Source organism: Chelonia mydas, chromosome 16, assembly GCF_015237465.2.
Source record: "Chelonia mydas isolate rCheMyd1 chromosome 16, rCheMyd1.pri.v2, whole genome shotgun sequence".
NCBI lineage: Eukaryota > Metazoa > Chordata > Testudines > Cheloniidae > Chelonia > Chelonia mydas.
The window spans coordinates 1,226,971-1,244,875 of record NC_057857.1 but is presented as its reverse complement, the minus strand read 5'-3'; the positions used below and the strand labels follow the sequence as shown (position 1 = coordinate 1,244,875).

The window sequence follows — 17,905 nt, the reverse complement described above, 5'->3', positions numbered from 1 at the left end:
GAATGCGGGTAAAACAGAGCAGGAGACAATTCTCCCCTCAAGGTGTACAGTCACAAATTTAATTGATGCATTATTATTTTTAACAAGCATCATCAGCATGGCTGCATGTTCTCTGGAATGGTGGCCAAAGCACAAAGGGGCATATGAATGTTTAGCATACCTGGCACGTAAATACCTTGCAACGCCAGCTACAAAAGTGCCATGCGAACGCCTAGTCTCACTTTCAAGTGACGTAAATAAGAAGAAAAGGAGTACTTGTGGCACCTTAGAGACTAACAAATTTATTAGAGCATAAGCTTTCGTGAGCTACAGCTCACTTCATCAGATGCATACAGTGGAAAATATAGTGGGGAGATTTTATATACACAGAGAACATGAAACAATGGGTGTTACCATACACACTGTAACCAGAGTGATCAGGTAAGGTGAGCTATTACCCAGCAGGAGAGCGGGGCGGGGGGGGGGGGGGGGGGGAGACGACCTTTTGTAGTGATAATCAAGATGGGTCATTTCCAACAGTTGACAAGAACAGTAGGAGGGGAAATAAACATGGGGAAATAGTTTTACTTTGTGTAATGACCCATCCACTCCCAGTCTCTATTCAAGCCTCAGTTAATTGTATCCAGTTTGCAAATTAATTAAGCAGTCTCTCCTTGGAGTCTGTTTTTGAAGTTTGTGTTTTTTTGTTGAAGAATTGCCACTTTTAGGTCTGTAATCGAGTGACCAAAGAGACCGAATTGTTCTCCGATTGGTTTTTGAATGTTATAATTCTTGACGTCTGATTTGTGTCCATTTATTCTTTTACGTAGAGACTGTCCAGTTTGGTCAATGTACACGGCAGAGGGGCATTGCTGGCACATGATGGCATATATCACATTGGTAGATGTGCAGGTGAATGAGCCTCTGATGGTGTGGCTGATGTGATTAGGCCCTATGATGGTGTCCCCTGAATAGATATGTGGACACAGTTGGCAACAGACTTTGTTGCAAGGATAGGTTCCTGGGTTAGTGTTTTTGTTGTGTGGTGTGTGGTTGCTGGTGAGTATTTGCTTCAGGTTGGGGGGCTGTCTGTAAGCAAGGACTGGCCTGTCTCCCAAGATCTGTGAGAGTGATGGGTCGTCCTTCAGGATAGGTTGTAGATCCTTGATGATGCGTTGGAGAGGTTTTAGTTGGGGGCTGAAGGTGATGGCTAGTGGCGTTCTGTTATTTTCTTTGTTGGGCCTGTCCTGGAGTAGGTGACTTCTGGGTACTCTTCTGGCTCTGTCAATCTGTTTCTTCACTTCAGCAGGTGGGTACTGTAGTTCTAAGAGCGCTTGATAGAGATCTTGTAGGTGTTTGTCTCTGTCTGAGGGGTTGGAGCAAATGCGGTTGTATCGTAGAGCTTAGCTGTAGACAATGGATCGTATGGTGTGTTCTGGATGAAAGCTGGGAGGCATGTAGGTAAGCATAGCGGTCAGTAGGTTTCCGCTCTATGGTGGTGTTCATGTGACCATTGCTTATTAGCACCATAGTGTCCAGGAAGAGGATCTCTTGTGTGGACTGGTCCAGGCTGAAGTTGATGGTGGGATGGAAATCGTTGAAATCATGGTGGAATTCCTCAAGGGCTTCTTTTCCATGGGTCCAGATGATGAAGATGTCATCAATGTAGCGCAAGTAGAGTAGGGGCATTAGGGGAAGAGAGCTGAGGAAGCGTTGTTCTAAGTCAGCCATAAAAATGTTGGCATACTGTGGGGCCATGCCCATAGCAGTGCCGCTGATTTGAAGGTATACATTGTCCCCAAATGTGAAAATAGTTATGGGTGAGGACAAAGTCACAAAGTTCAGCCACCAGGTTTGCTGTGACATTATCGGGGATACTGTTCCTGACGGCTTGTAGTCCATCTTTGTGTGAAATGTTGGTGTAGAGGACTTCTACATGCACAGTGGCTAGGATGGTGTTTTCAGGAAGATCACTGATGGATTGTAGTTTCCTCAGGAAGTCAGTGGTGTCTTGAAGATAGCTGGGAGTGCTGGTAGCGTAGGGCCTGAGGAGGGAGTCTACATAGCCGGACAATCCTGCTGTCAGGGTGCCAATGCCTGAGGTGATGGGGCATCCAGGATTTCCAGGTTTATGGATCTTGGGTATCAGATAGAATACCCCTGGTTGGGTAAATCTCCCCACTATATTTTCTACTGTATGCATCCAGTGAAGTGAGCTGTAGCTCACGAAAGCTTATGCTCCAATAAATTTGTTAGTCTCTTTTCTTTTTACGGATACAGACTAACATGGCTGCTACACTGAAACCTGTAAATAAGAAGCAGGCAGCATTATCTCCCTTCAATGTAAACAAACTTGTTTGTCTTAGCGATTGGCAGAATAAGAAGTAGGACTGAGTGGACTTGTAGGCTCTAAAGTTTTACGTTGAGGGCAGTTATGGAACCAAAAAAAAAATCTGTATTTGTAATTTAAATTTTCACGATAAAGAGATTGCAGTTCAGTACTTGTACGAGGCAAATTAAAAAATACTATTTCTTTGTTTATCATTTTTACAGTGCAAATATTTGTGATCAAAAATAATAATATAAAGTGAGCACTGTGCACTTTGTATTCTGTGTTATAATTTAAATCAATATTGAAAATGTAGAAAACATCCAAAAATATTTAATAAATTTCAATTGGTATTCTATTGTTATAAGTGCAATTAATCATGATTAATTTTTTTGAGTTAACTGCAATTAATTGACAGCCCTAATCACATCCTTATGATATTAAATTAGTTATTTATTTACACTTCATTGATTGACAGACACACAGGGTGGGCCTGTCAGACAAGCCTGCATATTGGTGTTAATAGTGTGAATTTCTAAGCTGTCTCAAATTCTGCTTTCAGAACTTCAGTTATTGACACTGCAGTCTGTTGGGTTACTCCAGATTTACACCAGTGTAAATGACAGCAGTACTGGCCTGACATATGATTCAACCTGTAAATTGAAATAATTGTGGCGTTAAAATTCCTGTGAAAACAGTCCTAGTTCTAACTTCTTAAAAAGTGTGATGGAATTTGTTAAAGTTGTAACTGGAGGGGTGAATGGATGGATTTTCCTACATCTGCTCCTTTTCCCTGATTAAAAAGTGGTTTGACTTCTAAAGAGCAAGGAGTTTTCACACAGAAATATTGTACATCTCTATAGGCCACCCCCATGGGCTGCCTCTCTCAAGCAAATGGGTGGCTAATTATTTCTCTTCCTAGCCAAATGCTTAGCATCTTTCATAATATATGTAGGAAAAACAATTTCATTTGCCAAGGGAATAGGAACATTCAATTAATTCTTTTTCAATTGAAAGTTTAAATCCACAAAGGAAAGTTAATAAAAATGTAAAAACTGGGGGTTTTTCATGCATCCATCAGTTACATGAAATCACTGCCCTGCTCAGAAATGAATCCACGCTCATCACAGGTATGCTGAGTCTGTGTGCTGGATCATTCCTCCCACTATGCCTCAGCAGTCCTGTGGCTGTGTGTGCCCACTGGGTGTTTGAAGAGTCCATCTTGCAACTGCAATCCCCTTACGTCTTCTCCTCTGCTCCTGTGACAAATGAGGTTCAGTTGCCAGGCAGATGAGCACTGTGGTGGCTTTGGCTTGGTTATGATAGAGTGCGGGGTTTATGGTTTGTTCTCCCAAGGGGAGCAGTCAGAGCTGATACAGGAGGCAAAGCTACTTCCCTCCAAAGCTGAATATAATATTAGCTGTGGTGATGTTCACGGCAGGGACAGAGAAGCAATAACTAGGAGCTTTTTTGGAACTGCCTTCTAAGAATTATCTGAAGCAGACCTCTGTTAACACCCTTTTCATGGTCACTGCTGCTCAGTTTCATTTCATCTCCACATTGTTCTTGCCACCTCTCCCACAACCAGCTGCTCCGCCAACAGCTATGCCAGCCCCAGGGCAGTGACTCAGGAAACCTGATATTGTGCCCTCCTCTCTCTCTAGGCAAATGGGAATGGTGCAAACTGACTTATTAATCACTCCTGTTCTCCCTGCTTTTTTCCCCACACACAATAAACGCATTCCCGATAGAATCTCATCTACTTAATTACATTGGAGCAGGCAGATTAGGGCTCCTAGAGTGGATTCCTTTTCAGCCCGATTACTGCTCCTTTTGGATCCAGTTTGGCTGTCTGGTAACACTGACTTGTATGCAATGGCACGACACATGGAGTTTGAATCTCAGGGCCAGACCCCAGCTGCTTTTCATCAGCATCACTTCACGGCACTTAGCAGAGCGATACCAATTTACACCAACTGAGGACCTAGCCTTCCACCTCCACGTCTAGTCTGTGCTTGGCCGCTCCTGCAGAGGTTGCTGATGCCAGGTAGTGTCAGTTGTGGTGGTCTTTTTAATGGGGACACTTGTCTACTGGGAACAGGAGACCATGAAGCTTCAGAACAGCTACCCACAGGAGCTGGATCTGAACAGGCCATCAAGAGGCTGAATGTTCTGTGATGTTGCACCCCATAAGGCTTTATGGAAATATGCTTATGAATGTATATATGACATAACTGCAATATGTTTTATGCTACATATGCCATGTAACATATCTCTGTAAAGGTTATGATCTACTGAATCTACTAATCCTATTTGTATGCATGTATCAATTTTGTATTCCAAGTTATGAATATTGGCTGTGTACTGGCTTGATTTTTAAGTAGCCTGTGTAAAGCATTTGGTCAGCTTCTTGAGAAAGAAATGTGCAAATTAGGTGCCCAATCAAGAAACACTTAAAGGACAATGAATCTTGTAAGGCTCCAATCCACACAAGAAGTCTACCTGAGGACGTTCAAGGTAGCATGTAAGTAATGGCTGCTGCCTGTACAAACTGAGTCATGCAGGAACATGTGACTTGCCCATGTGACTCCAAAACTCCATCTTGTAGCTGGATTCTACATAGAGGGAGGGAGGGGTGTCCACCCACAAGAGAAAGTCTATTTAAACTCCTGGGAGACCCCTCCATTTTGTCTTCAGCTGGTTAAGGAGATAGCCTCTCCACGCCCAAGGATACCCGAGACAAACTGGAACAAAGGACAGTAACTGCAGGGGGTGTGAGTGATTGCTGGACCCAGACTAGAAGGAGACTAGTCTGTAAAAGGAAGCTTTCTGGGTGAGGTTTTAATCTGTATTCAGTTTTCTTAGACATAGACTTGCGTGTTCTATTTTATTTTGCTTGGTAATTCACTTTGTTCTGTCTGTTATTACTTGGAACCACTTAAATCCTACTTTCTGTATTTAATAAAATCACTTTTTACTTATTAATTAACCCAGAGTATGTATTAATACCTGGGGGGAGCAAACAGCTGTGCATATCTCTCTATCAGTGTTATAGAGGGCGAACAATTTATTAGTTTACCCTGTATAAACTTTATACAGGGTAAAACAGATTTATTTGGGGTTTGGACCCCATTGGGAGTTGGGTATCTGAGTGTTAAGGATGGGAACACTTCTTAAGTTGTTTTCAGTTAAGTCTGCAGCTTTGGGGCATGTGGTTCAGACCCTGGGTCTGTGTTGGAGCAGACTGGCATGTCTGGCTCAGTGAGACAGGGTGCTGGAGTCCCAAGGTGGCAGGGAAAGCAGGGGCAGAAGTAGTCTTGGCATATCAGTTGGCAGCCCCAAGGGCTGTGATCCAACCCATCACATGTTCAATATCTCATTATCAGCCCTGTGATCCATCCAATCTCCCAGCCCACTAGCGTTGGTTTATTCACTCCAACACCTTCCTCAGAAGCTTGGACATGACACTTCTTTCCATACTGGTTTTGCTCATTCCTATCTGGCAAAGAGCGGCCTTTCTTTTTCCAATTTGCATGGAGCACAGGCCCACACAGCTCTCACATCATGAGCATCACTGATTAGACATTGCCAATGACACCAGCATAATTATCTGAATAATATTTGTTAACCCATTTGTAATCCCTTGACTGGATACAGAAACAGAACAAAAATACTTCTGTCACTGTCAGCGCAGTTTGGATTTTCACCCGCTAAAAAACAGATACTTAGACTCCAGAGGACTCTCTCGGCATAAAATAATTTTAACCCACTGTAGGTCAAACAGAGTGCATTGTCTGACCCAGTGACATGTTCCTTTAAATTGACCCTTTAAATGCCCTTTTATTTGACAGTGTCTCTGTAAAAGCAGAAACAGCATTTCCTTGCTCTTGCCTTCTTACACTGAGCACACTGTTGTACCGACTCAGGACCAGATTCTCAGCTGGCTGTCACCAATTTACATCAGCTGGGGAACTGGCCCCATATATCAGGCCAAACTCTGTTCTGTATCAGCCCTCTGACTTCAGTGAAGCTGTCAGAGCAGATTTTGGCCCACTGAGTGAGGACAGCAGGAGATAAAAGGGAGCAAATCTGTTAGCAACCAAACTGAGGATGAAAGTGTCCTGGATCCAGAATCCCAAACCCAGCACTGGAGACAAAGAAGAGATGGACATCTAGATAAATCCCACTGTTTTAGGGAACAAAGAGGAAATAACTATCACCTCCGATTTCGGAAAATGTGTGTTTCCTTTTTTTGCAGTTACGCTTCTCTAGCTATTATAGTTCTCCAGCTATATTATAGCTTTGCCATTAAATGAAGGGACAGCTATTGCCTCTGGGCCCTTAACTTTGTGAGATGAGAAGGAACAGCAGGGTTTGAGAATTTAGATCTGCAGCTTCTTTCAAACATGCACCCATGCTGTTCATGTTAGGGCAAATGAATGTTCATGAGCTATGGAGATACATGCTGCATCTGAAAGAATCCGGCAGAGTGATAGGGACCAGTCAGAACCAGGCAGAATGTGAACTGAGCAAGTTTCCACTCAGAGAACTCTGGGAACACTCTTCAGTCTTGTTTGACACACAATACCCCCTGCAATTCCAATCTTGAACCATCACACATCTCTGCTGAACTGCAACACCTGTGGTCATCCTCTTCTGGGCTCAGTGGTTTGAGCACTGGCCTGCTAAACCCAGGGTTGTGAGTTCAATTCTTGAGGTGTCCATTTAGGGATCTGGGGCAAAAATTGGGGATTGGTCCTGCTTTGAGCAGGGGGCTGGACTAGATGACTCCTGAGGTCTCTTCCAACTCTGATATTCTATGGTTCATAAATTTCTCAAGCTCTACCTTAAGGCTAGCTAGGTTGTTCCCCTACCACCCGTTGCCGGTTAGGAGGCTGTTCCAGACCTTCCTCCTCTGATGGTCAGAATCCTTCTCTTTCCCACCTAAAGTTATTCATGGCCAGTTTGTACCCTTGTGTTCTTGTGCGAACATCTCAACCTGGAGCCTCCAACACTGCTGCTGTGTGAGTGCCGAAGGGAGTTCTGGGAAGTCTAGAGGCACTCACCCCCCACAGAGTGGTAAGACTTGGAATGATTATTTCTTTACTACTTTCACGTGTGCTGCCTTTAAACATCTGCCTCTGTGAGTGACCGTTGGTTAACATATTCTTTCCCCTCCTCTCCCTTGCAGATCATTACTCCAGAGGACAGCAATCTATTCTGCACTAACTCCACTCCAGGGCTTCACATGAAAAGCCTCCAGCTGGTAGCAACAACCTCATGAGGGTCAGCGGGTTTTGAGGTTCAAAATGCTAGTGCAGCCCACAAAATGTTGCTCATCTTGGGAGCCTTCCTGTACCAGGTACCTCCTGACTGATCAGGATAATCCAGGGATGAGGTGGAGACAGGAAGAGGAGGACAGGTTGACAAAAGAAAGACACACACACACACACACACCACGCATTATATTCTCAGCCATGAGGTTATGCATGAAGTTTACATTAGGTCAGCCAGCATGGGCCCAACCCTCCCTCATAGCATCCAAGGACCACCAGAAAGATATCTCAGTGGCCCACAGGGTTGCAGAACCTTCATCCTCTACCAATAACACATCATCTAATAGGACAGCTGGCCTATTCCAAAATGGCAGCAATGGTAGAAAAATGGCTCATGTTCCCATGCCTGCAATAACCAAATGCAGCATGGCCAGTTATTCCCATGAGCAACGTGACAGCTAAGACAAGCTGTCCAACAGCAGAGAAGACCCGCCTGCTCCCTTCTAAAGCCACCTGGAAAAACACCTTCACAACAAGACACAAAGCAGGTAACATATACCTGGACTGCCAGTCACCCAAGAGCTCACTCTCATGAAGCTACCAAATCCCATGTTTAGTTAGCAGGGACCCATCTCCCAAAACAAAAAATGTTAAGTGGTAATAAACACTCTCCACTCCTCCAACAAAAATCGTTCTTGCTGAAGTTACGCACTGCGGTACTCTGCAGAATCCTGTCTGCCGATACGTACGACGGGAATTTAATTCCACAGGGAAGGAGGAGTCTACCTACCATTCACAGCTTCAGTGCCTGAGGGCTGGGCATCTGTCAACTGCAGAAGCATTGCAAACAGCACCCCATCCAAAGCCTTCCAAATGAATCACAGCTTGCCACACCATCCAGACAGTGGCAGCTGGCCCATCCTGCTGATATACAATTGGTTTGCAATGATTTATCGCACCCCCAGCTCCCTGCCCTATCACACACACACACGCACGTGAACACACTCACACTCTCCAGAGACACGCACGTGAACACACACACACACACACACACACACACACACACACACACACACACTCCAAAGGCAGAAGCTACCTCTGAAAGACAATAGATTATCAGGTCACCGGTGCAACACGAAGCAACAGTTTGGAACCGCCAAAGCCACAGGTTCAGCCGCTTTCCCGCCCCAGCCTCCGTCAACACAAAACCAAAAGGAAGTGTCAGTCAGACCATGGGGTGGGGCAGTGCTGGAATGAATTCAGAGGGTGTCAGTGCTGCTGGCATCTCAGTGGAGGAGCTCGTGTCTGGATGGGGAGTCTCTGGGGCTCCAGCCTTCTGCCTCAGAGTTGAAGGCTTAGCTGCACCTGGCAAAGGAAGAGGTGTCCTGGCTGGAAGACTCCCATTTGCTTGCCCTTCAGCATGAAGTCTGCACCATTGCCAGCGCTTCCTCCCTCAGAGCAAGAGGAAACCCTGTCCACAGTGCTTCTAGGGGAGATGAGGTTCCTGCTATCCACGTGTCTACCTAGTAAGGCTTTTATCACTGCTGTATCTGAGTGCCTCTGGCTCCCCCTGACTCTAGTGGGAAAGGGCAGGACTAATCTGATCCTAGGGACATTTTCTTGCCCCTATCATCTCCCTCTGCCCTCCTGGGACTCCAGCCAGGGTAGAGGGGAGTGAATTTAGGAGAGAGAAAGCAGGACCGATTGGAGCGGATGTAAAGGTGGAACATAGGAGGAAGGTGACAGAAGAGCAATTTAGACTGAAGAAAGGGGGGCAGTTAAAACCCAAGAGTCCGGCAGGCAGAACAATAAAAACAGGGTGAGTTACAAGAGGGAAGAGGAAGAAAAGGAAATTCAGGTGACACAATAAGTGAAAAATATAAATCTATAGAAAATCTAGACCCAAAATATTGCAGTGAAATACACATTCATGTTTCCTTTAGCTGTCAGGAGCCAATGCTGTCTCTAACAGGGTTCCTGACATACATATGAAACATGAACGCGTATTTCAGATACTGCAAATACTTCAAGTCCTGCAAATAAACTCCAGTTTAGCCTTCATCTGATCCATTCTGTGATGTCATAGAATCATAGAATATCAGGGTTGGAAGGGACCTCAGGAGGTCATCTAGTCCAACCCCCTGCTCAAAGCACGACCAATCCCCAACTAAATCATCCCAGCCAGGACTTTGTCAAGCCTGACCTTAAAAACTTCTAAGGAAGGAGATTCCACCACCTCCCTAGGTAACGCATTCCAGTGTTTCACCACCCTCCTAGTAAAAAAGTTTTTCCTAATATCCAACCTAAACCTCCCCCACTGCAACTTGAGACCATTACTCCTTGTCCTGTCATCTGCTACCACTGAGAACAGCCTAGATGTCACAACCATCCCCACAAAGTGACTGCTGTGTCATAGGCTCGGCACTAGACAATAGGAGCAGGCTAGTGAGAAAGGAGGCAGTTTCTGATCAAACACAACAATCTCAGTAATCACAAACAAATCAACACACAATCCTAGTAATCAGCACTCATGAGAAAGGGAGCAGAGACCAACCACACAGCTATTTCAGGAGAATGGATGAAAGATGGCAAAATGTGTTAGAGTTTGGCAAGCGCTCTTCAAAGAGCATGGACTGTTGGAGTGCATTCCTTAAGGGTGAGACGTGGGCTGTATTTGGAAGAATGTATAGGCAGGAGGGCATTGAAAACTGTCTCTCCTGCAGAAAGAAGCTGCCAAATTCCCACCAGAGGAAACAAGTGAGGAGTATGGTTTGCAGATGGCAATAAATAAATAAATAAATAAATCTATCCACCTCCAAAGCCAAGACATACTTAGGCACTCCCAACCAGGAGAATGAGTCAGGGTGCTCAGGAGAGCTCTGCTGTGCAGGGAGGCCCCTCAACACAGCTGAAAAAAAATCTGTAATTGACTTGGTTGGGATTTCAATGGGTGATGAGAAGGATTCTCCTATTCTGTTAAGCAAGGGTTGAAAGAGCTGCCTCAGCTCTATCTATCCAGCAGCATGTGCATGGCTGCGTGAGTCCCCTTTTTGAAGGGATACCCGGGTGGATTCATACAATGGGGCGAGAGTAGGAGTTCTGTGAAACAGTTTCTCTAAGTTGAGGATTTATCATACATGTGGCCTCTCTTATAATTCCAAATCAGTCATGTCCCAATGAGTGAAGGAGTGTAAACAACAGCAATGCTGATTACTGTCACTTCAAGGAAATAGAATATAAATTCACCCCACCATGGCTTCTCTCATCATAACAGCAGCGTTGGAAGTTAAGTGGCGACGCTGCACGCACAGCTAGTCTACATAGCCAGGTGTTTCTACCACTGCCATACTGGTCCTCGCTACCCCCTTTCCCACACTTATTTTGTCAGTAGACTCTAAGTTAGGGACTGTCTTTCACTAAGCATTTGTGAAGTGCCTAGCACACTGCGCCTCGATTCTGATTGAGGTTTCGGGGCACTATCCCAGTATAAATAGTCAACAATAAAAAGAGCTGCCTATGGTCCCTTTTTAGAACCCTAGTTTTCACACTACAAAGCCTGCAGGTCTCACCAAGTGAAGACTCTCGGTGTGCCAATACATATACGACACAGCCACACACCTAGTGCACACACACGCGCTGTGCATTCACATACACATGAGGCTCAATCCTGCAAGATGATGAGCACTCTGGACTCAATCCAGCAAAGCAATAAAGTAGGGGCTGGGGCACATGACGTATGAGGAGAGGCTGAGGGAACTGGGATTGTTTAGTCTGCAGAGGAGAAGAGTGAGGAGTGATTTGATAGCAACCTTCAACTACCTGAAAGGGGGTTCCAAAGAGGATGGAGTTCGGCTGTTCTCAGTGGTGGCAGATGACAGAACGAGGAGTAATGGTCTCAAGTTGCAGTGCGGGAGGTCTAGGTTGGATATTAGGAAAAACTATTTCACTAGGAGGGTGGTGAAACACTGGAATGGGTTACCTAGGGAGGTGGTGGAATCTCCTTCCTTAGAGGTTTTCAAGGTCAGGCTTGACAAAGCCCTGGCTGGGATGATTTAGTTGGTGTTGGTTCTGCTCTGAGCAGGCGGTTGGACCAGATGACCTCCTGAGGTCTTTTCCAACCCTAATCTTCTGTGACTCCATGTGCTTCACTTTTAGCATTTAATTTATTCCATTGAAGTCAATGGGACTACTCATTATCTTAAAGTTAAGCACACAGTTTGGCTTTAATCCAGCAAAGCCCTCAGAGTGCTCAAGGATCAAACCCATAGAATGGAGAACATTTGCGGAAAGGCTGATATCTGACCTCTCTGCTTGTGGGGACAACGGAAACTTGTGCCCACATTTTGCACCCACAAAAGCCCTATTGAATTTAACAGAATAACCTTCCTACTGTAATGATTTTTGCTCCATCATATCCTACAGAATATGCTAAAATTATATAGAATTTCATAAGATGATTAATAAATCTATGGAAAAGATTGTATTCTCTATTACAGCGGTGGCCAACCTGTGGCTTCGGAGCCACATGCGGCTCTTCAGAAGTTAATATGCGGCTCCTTGTCTAGGCACCGACTCCGGGGCTGGATCTACAGGTGCCAACTTTCCATTTGCTCACTGCTCAACCCCTGGCTCTGCCACAGGCCCTGCCCCCACTCCACCCCTTCCTGCCCCCTGCCCTGAGCCTTTTGTACTCTCGCTCCCCCCCCCACCCCCGAGCCTCCTGCATGCCACGAAACAGCTGATCGGGAGGGGCAGGTGCTGATCGGCGGGGCTGCCAGTGGGTGGGAGGTGCTGGGAGTGTGGGTGGGGGAGCTGATGGGGGGCTGCTGACGTATTACTGTGGCTCTTTGGCAATGTGCATTGGTAAATTCTGGCTCCTTCTCAGGCTCAAGCTGGCCACCCTTCTCTATTATATTCTACGGGCTTTTAGACCAATTTCTATTGAACCCTATTGATTTAGATCCTATTCAATTCTCTAAGGTTTTTCCATAAGGGCCGCAGGCACAAGTACATTTATTTCACCCTTTCACTGTCCGATCTGTGCCCACAGACATATAGTTAGGGTCACAAGCACTCGGATTTGTCCCCTCAAGGCTAATATGGATCCAAGAACATGCACCACTGTAAGTGCACATATACATGTTACAGGTTCTGAGAATAACGAGCCTCCGTTGGTTCCGTTTTCCCCCACGTGCAGCATACTAACACCATCACTGCTTGCTGTTCCTGCTAGGTCAGGGTCAGGGCAACTGTGCTGAAGGCACTCGGCTGTTCTCCGTAGCATGCAGCACCAAAGCAGACATTGATCACAACGGTCCCTTCTGGCCTTGGTACCTATGAATCATCGGCACCCCAGAGGCATTATTTTGTCTGAGACTATCATACCTAACAAATGCAAAGGGACATCACACTTCTTACCAGCACTTCAGCAGGCCGGCCAATTCCGTAGGTTGTCAGCATTGGCTAAGCAGGGAGTTACCTGGCTGTCTGGCAAAAGCGGATGTATTATTTCATACATTGGGGACAAAAGATAGTTCCCCACATGTGCAAAACGTCAGCTGTGTTGCTGAGGTCCCAAATTGCAAATGCTAGGGCTTTACGTCCTAGGGCTTTACGTCCTACGTCCGTAGGCCTTTACGTCCATAGGCCTTTACGTCCCATTAAAAACTTCCTCCCCCGCAGAGGAGCCTGATGTCTTCATCGGGGCTTTTAGTGGCTGCACTGCGAGTGAAATGTTTTGTATGTACAGCTCTGGAGCCTCTTGTCTTTCTCTACAGAACAGGGACACCCTAGGGAACAGCCGGGCAAGCTTCTCCCATCAAAATGCCTCAACACTGATCTGTAAGACTGTAGCAAAGGGGCATGGCCTCCCTCAGAGACCGCCCGCGAAGGAGAGCCACACCCATCTACACGCTTACAAGGGACCACCTCTAGGGGTGTCTACACTACACAGGTGTGTTTTTATTTTAACACATTAGCTAACATGCTAAAATCCTAGTGGAGAGTAGGTAACTGTAATTTTAACACGTTGGTGAAGGTAAACCCTAGGACTGAGCTTATCTCAACCAACTAATGTGGGTTAACACTACAACTTGCCCTATTCTTACCAAGTCCACTGTGACACATGAGCACCATCCACACATCAGGATAAAGGACACACAAGATTTCTCTTACCTGAGCCGTTTCTGCCCTCAGGGTGGTTTTGTGAAAGATACTCTCCAAAAGCCCTTGCTGCCCTGAAAATCCAAATGCCAGGGAACACACAGCGGCAGATACAAAAAGAGAGGAGTAAAGGTTAGTGTTGGAACAGCTATTTGCAATCACAAAGAGCATTTTAATGAGTGCTATTTCCCAAAAGTCCCCTTGTTCCTCCCTCTACTTCCAGCTGATGCCAACACAAGTACACTATGATGGCTAAAAGAAAAGGAGGACTAGTGGCACCTTAGAGACTAACCAATTTATTTGAGCATAAGCTTTCGTGAGCGACAGCTCACTTCATTGGATGCATACACTTTTTGTGAATACAGTCTAACACGGCTGTTACTCTGAAACCTGTCATTATGATGGCTAAGGGTGCCTCAGCTTGTATCGGACTGGAACATCTCTAGGAGCGAGATGGAAGTGCAGCTCCATGGTTTGTTCAGCCTTTGGCCTCTCTGGTGAGACTGCAAACAAGGGAACCAACTGTTGTACAATATGGCCTTGTTTTTTATGACTTGGAAACTTGACCACTTGGAACTGGGCTGCACTGCCTCATTTCCGAGAGCTGCCAAATGGCCCTGACATGGTAACAGCTACCAGCTTGGGTCAAATTCAGAGTGGCAGCCTAGTGAAGAGAGCCTCTACATTCCAGTCACAACCAACCTTCTGATCCTTTTTCTTTATGTTCCAGCATGTTAGCAGCCCCAGCTCCTACAATATGAATAGCCATCCATTCACCTTACCCCAAGCTATGGGGCACCCATTACACTCCCCCTGGTGCTACTGAACAAGATTGTTTAAGAGGTCATTAAGACCAGTAAAAATAAACAAACACGCTCATGACAATAATTACATTTACAACAAGTAGGTAGCACAGTAGGAAGGTGAGCTGCAATGGAGACAGCTCTCTCTCTCTCTGCTGGAGTACTTTTGCTATTTTTCTCCTTCAAAGGTGCTTGACCTCAGAGTAAGACTCTCTGGCTCTCAAGGTGAAGCTGCAGTTGCTGCCATGAGAGGCTGCTTGTGAAAGCAACAGCACTTGTACTCAAATTTACACTTACTCTCAGCTGCTGACTTCCCTTCTATTCTGCCATTTGATGGACAGGACAGTGCAGCAGCCCTTCACCCATGCAGTCAGGAGTTTTCCTCGCTGCACATATACACTATCTCCCCAGAGCGTATTCACGAGTGTGCCTGGCATAGGTAAGAATGAAAGGCCCATTTGTGAGCCGCAAACAATATTACACTGGAAATGGAGACTATCAGAGCAATAAAGAAGGGAAGCGATCTGATTTCCCCAGGACTAATAACTTTACCATTGCAGGATGCAAAATATATTGAGCTGGAGAGCTGATTCCACCTGTGAAAGCGGCAGGGCTTTGGTTAGTTCTCTGCTTAGCTACACATAGCAAACGTAGCGTGCTAAGGCTTTGATATTGTCATCCATCCCACATGTCCAGTCCAAAGACAGAATGTTCCTTTGAGACAGGCTTGTTTTGGGGGCAGCATGCTCTCTCCCCTGTGCCTTTGTTACAGTGTGGTGTGGGGAGGGGCAGAGCTAGAGTCCCACCCCATTGTCAGGGTAGCCCCCCAAGGGGCACCAGCAGGAAGCCACCCTTGCACTTGGGACATTCCTAGATTTCAAGGCTGAAGGGACGATTGTGATCATCTGGGCTGACCTTCAGTATGGCACAGGCCAGAGACCTGCCCCAGAATTTTTCCTAGAGTAGATCTTTTAGAAAGACATCCAGTCTTGATTTAAAAATGGTCAGTGATGGAAAATCCACCACGACCCTTGGTATGAATGAGGTAGAGGTTTTTAAGGTCAGGCTTGACAAAGCCCTGGCTGGGATGATTTAGTTGGGGATTGGTCCTGCTTTGGACTAGATGATCTCCTGAGGTCCCTTCCAACCCTGATATTCTGTGATTCTATGTGGTTCCAGCAGTTAATTACTCTGATGTTAAAAAATTATGCCTTATTTCCTGTCTGAATTTGTCTAGCTTGAAAATTTAGGAGGATATAGGGGATGCTACTGTGACTCACCCGTGCCTCAGGACAGGGGTGAAAGTATCATAAAAGGCTTACTGGTACGGGGGCCCTGCTCCAGGCCCCCAGAAGGGACGGGGCCGCAGGCAGGAGTGGTGGGGCTGGGGGGCCAGCCTCCCCCAGCCAGCCCTTCCATGCTGCCCAGCCCGCACCACCCGGGGCTCTGGTAGTGATTTAAAAGGGCCTGGGGCTCCGTCCGCTGCTGCAGTAACGGTGGCCAGGAGCCCCAGGCCCTTTTAAATCACTGGGCCCTGACGCAGCTGCCCCTTTTGCCCCCGCCCCTCCGTTGGTGGCCCTGGGGGGCGGGGAGAAAGGGGCAGAGATGTTAAAACCTACCAGCAGGATCACCAACCGGGGTCGGGGGGGGGAAGGAGGGGAAGGGGCAGGGACATTAAAGCTTGAACATCGGCTATGTACAGGCCCGTACCGGCAGTCACTTCCTACCAGTACGCCTTACCGGCCCGCTTTCACCTCTGCTTCAAGGACATAAGAACAGCCCCACTGGGTCAGGCCAAAGGTCCATCTAGCCCAGTGTCCTGTCTTCTGACAGTGGCCAATGCCAGGTGCCCCCAAGGGAATGAACAGAACAGGTCATCACCAAGTGACCCATCCCCTGTCGCCCATTCCCAGCTTCTGGCGAAACTGAGGCTTCTGGCAAACCATTCCTGCCCATCCTGGCTAACAGCCATTGATGGACCTATCCGCCATGAATGTATCTAGTTCTTTTTTTAACACAACCAGGGTGAAGGCTCCTTGTGCCCTCCCACCCCCTTGTGCACCCATCCAGATGTCAGCCACAATACGGCCCTTGCATTATACAAGTCCAAATTTAGGGGCCTGATCCCAGGAATCCTTACTCGTACAAGCAGTCCTTGTTCACATGGTGTCAATGGGTAACTCACATAAGCAAGGGCTACTTGTGCGAGTAAGGATTTGCAGGGTCAGGCCCCTAGGGTGCCATTCCTTTGTATACACATAATGAGCCTTCCACATGCATGAAATGAAGAGACTGCAGGGTTGGTTGGTTTGGTGTGTGTCAGAAATTCTTCCTCTGCCTCATTCCACGTAAATTATCTATGTGGAGAAATAAGAGCTTGTCAGCTCTCACATCAGTTGTTGTTATGCTACGTGTGCATGGGGTTTTATATAAATAAAGGATTTGGAATTATTTAGATTAACTTTAGTTTCCGATTTGTTCCAAAGATGTAAGTGCACCTCAATCCAATCAGTGTCCCAGAAATCTCTGCTGATGCCCAGTATGGATTGTCCATCTGCCCTAAAATCTGAGCTGGTCCCATTCTTTATTTTTTGAAGAATTTGCATACTATATGCTGAATGCCACTTACCTCTTCACTTGTCAATTACAGTCTAGACAAATTCATCTCCATCATTTCTTAAGGCCCAAATTGTGAGCAGCCCCTGCACAGCTGCTGAGAGATGAATAAGAACCTCCCCGCCCCTGCTGTTGCATGGGGCCAATCTGAGGAACCGTCCCTGTGCTGTGCTCCAAAGACCTCACCTCAAACATCTCACTATCTTCCCCAGCAGGAACAGAAGAGGCAACAGGATAGACCCCATGGTATCTCACATGAGAGAGCGATCAGGGCACATGCGTGATTACTCAAAACCCCCCTCTGAATGAATTACTCAAAACCTCACTCAAGAATGTTGCTGTCCACTCTGGGCTGGGTCTGCAGACATGTCAACAAAATGTCACCGTCCATGGTATCAAGCACTTTGGACTGACCTAAAAGATCAGCATGGACACTTGACCATTGTCCATCACCAGATTATCGACCAGTGAGACTAGCACAGTATCAGTACAATATTCAGCCATTTATATGCATACGTTGCAGGCAATTCCATTTCAAATTCCTGTCTAATTTGCTGTCCACACTAACACATTGGTCTCCTTCTGCATTCCTGCTTTCTGGTATCAAATCCCTTCTCATTGTCTCAGAGAGTTTCAGATATTTTCCCCAGGTGTATTAGCTTGCACTTTGCCAAGCTCCATCTCGTGTAGCTTATGTGTAATTTATCTATGCCATACCCTTTGTGTTATTTCTCTGCCCT

General features: G+C 46.3%; 1 protein-coding gene across 2 annotated transcripts in view; it reads right to left on the bottom strand.

Annotated features, from left to right (window-relative positions):
* The window catches only part of NSMF (NMDA receptor synaptonuclear signaling and neuronal migration factor), an 81,849-nt gene that overhangs the window by 52,793 nt on the left and 11,151 nt on the right, over positions 1 to 17,905 (bottom strand). For both annotated transcript variants that reach the window (XM_037880005.2, XM_007067661.4), the window contains exon 2: positions 13,759 to 13,820. In XM_037880005.2, the coding sequence (XP_037735933.1) occupies positions 13,759 to 13,820 (62 nt within the window). The remainder of the gene's footprint in view (positions 1 to 13,758; positions 13,821 to 17,905) is intronic.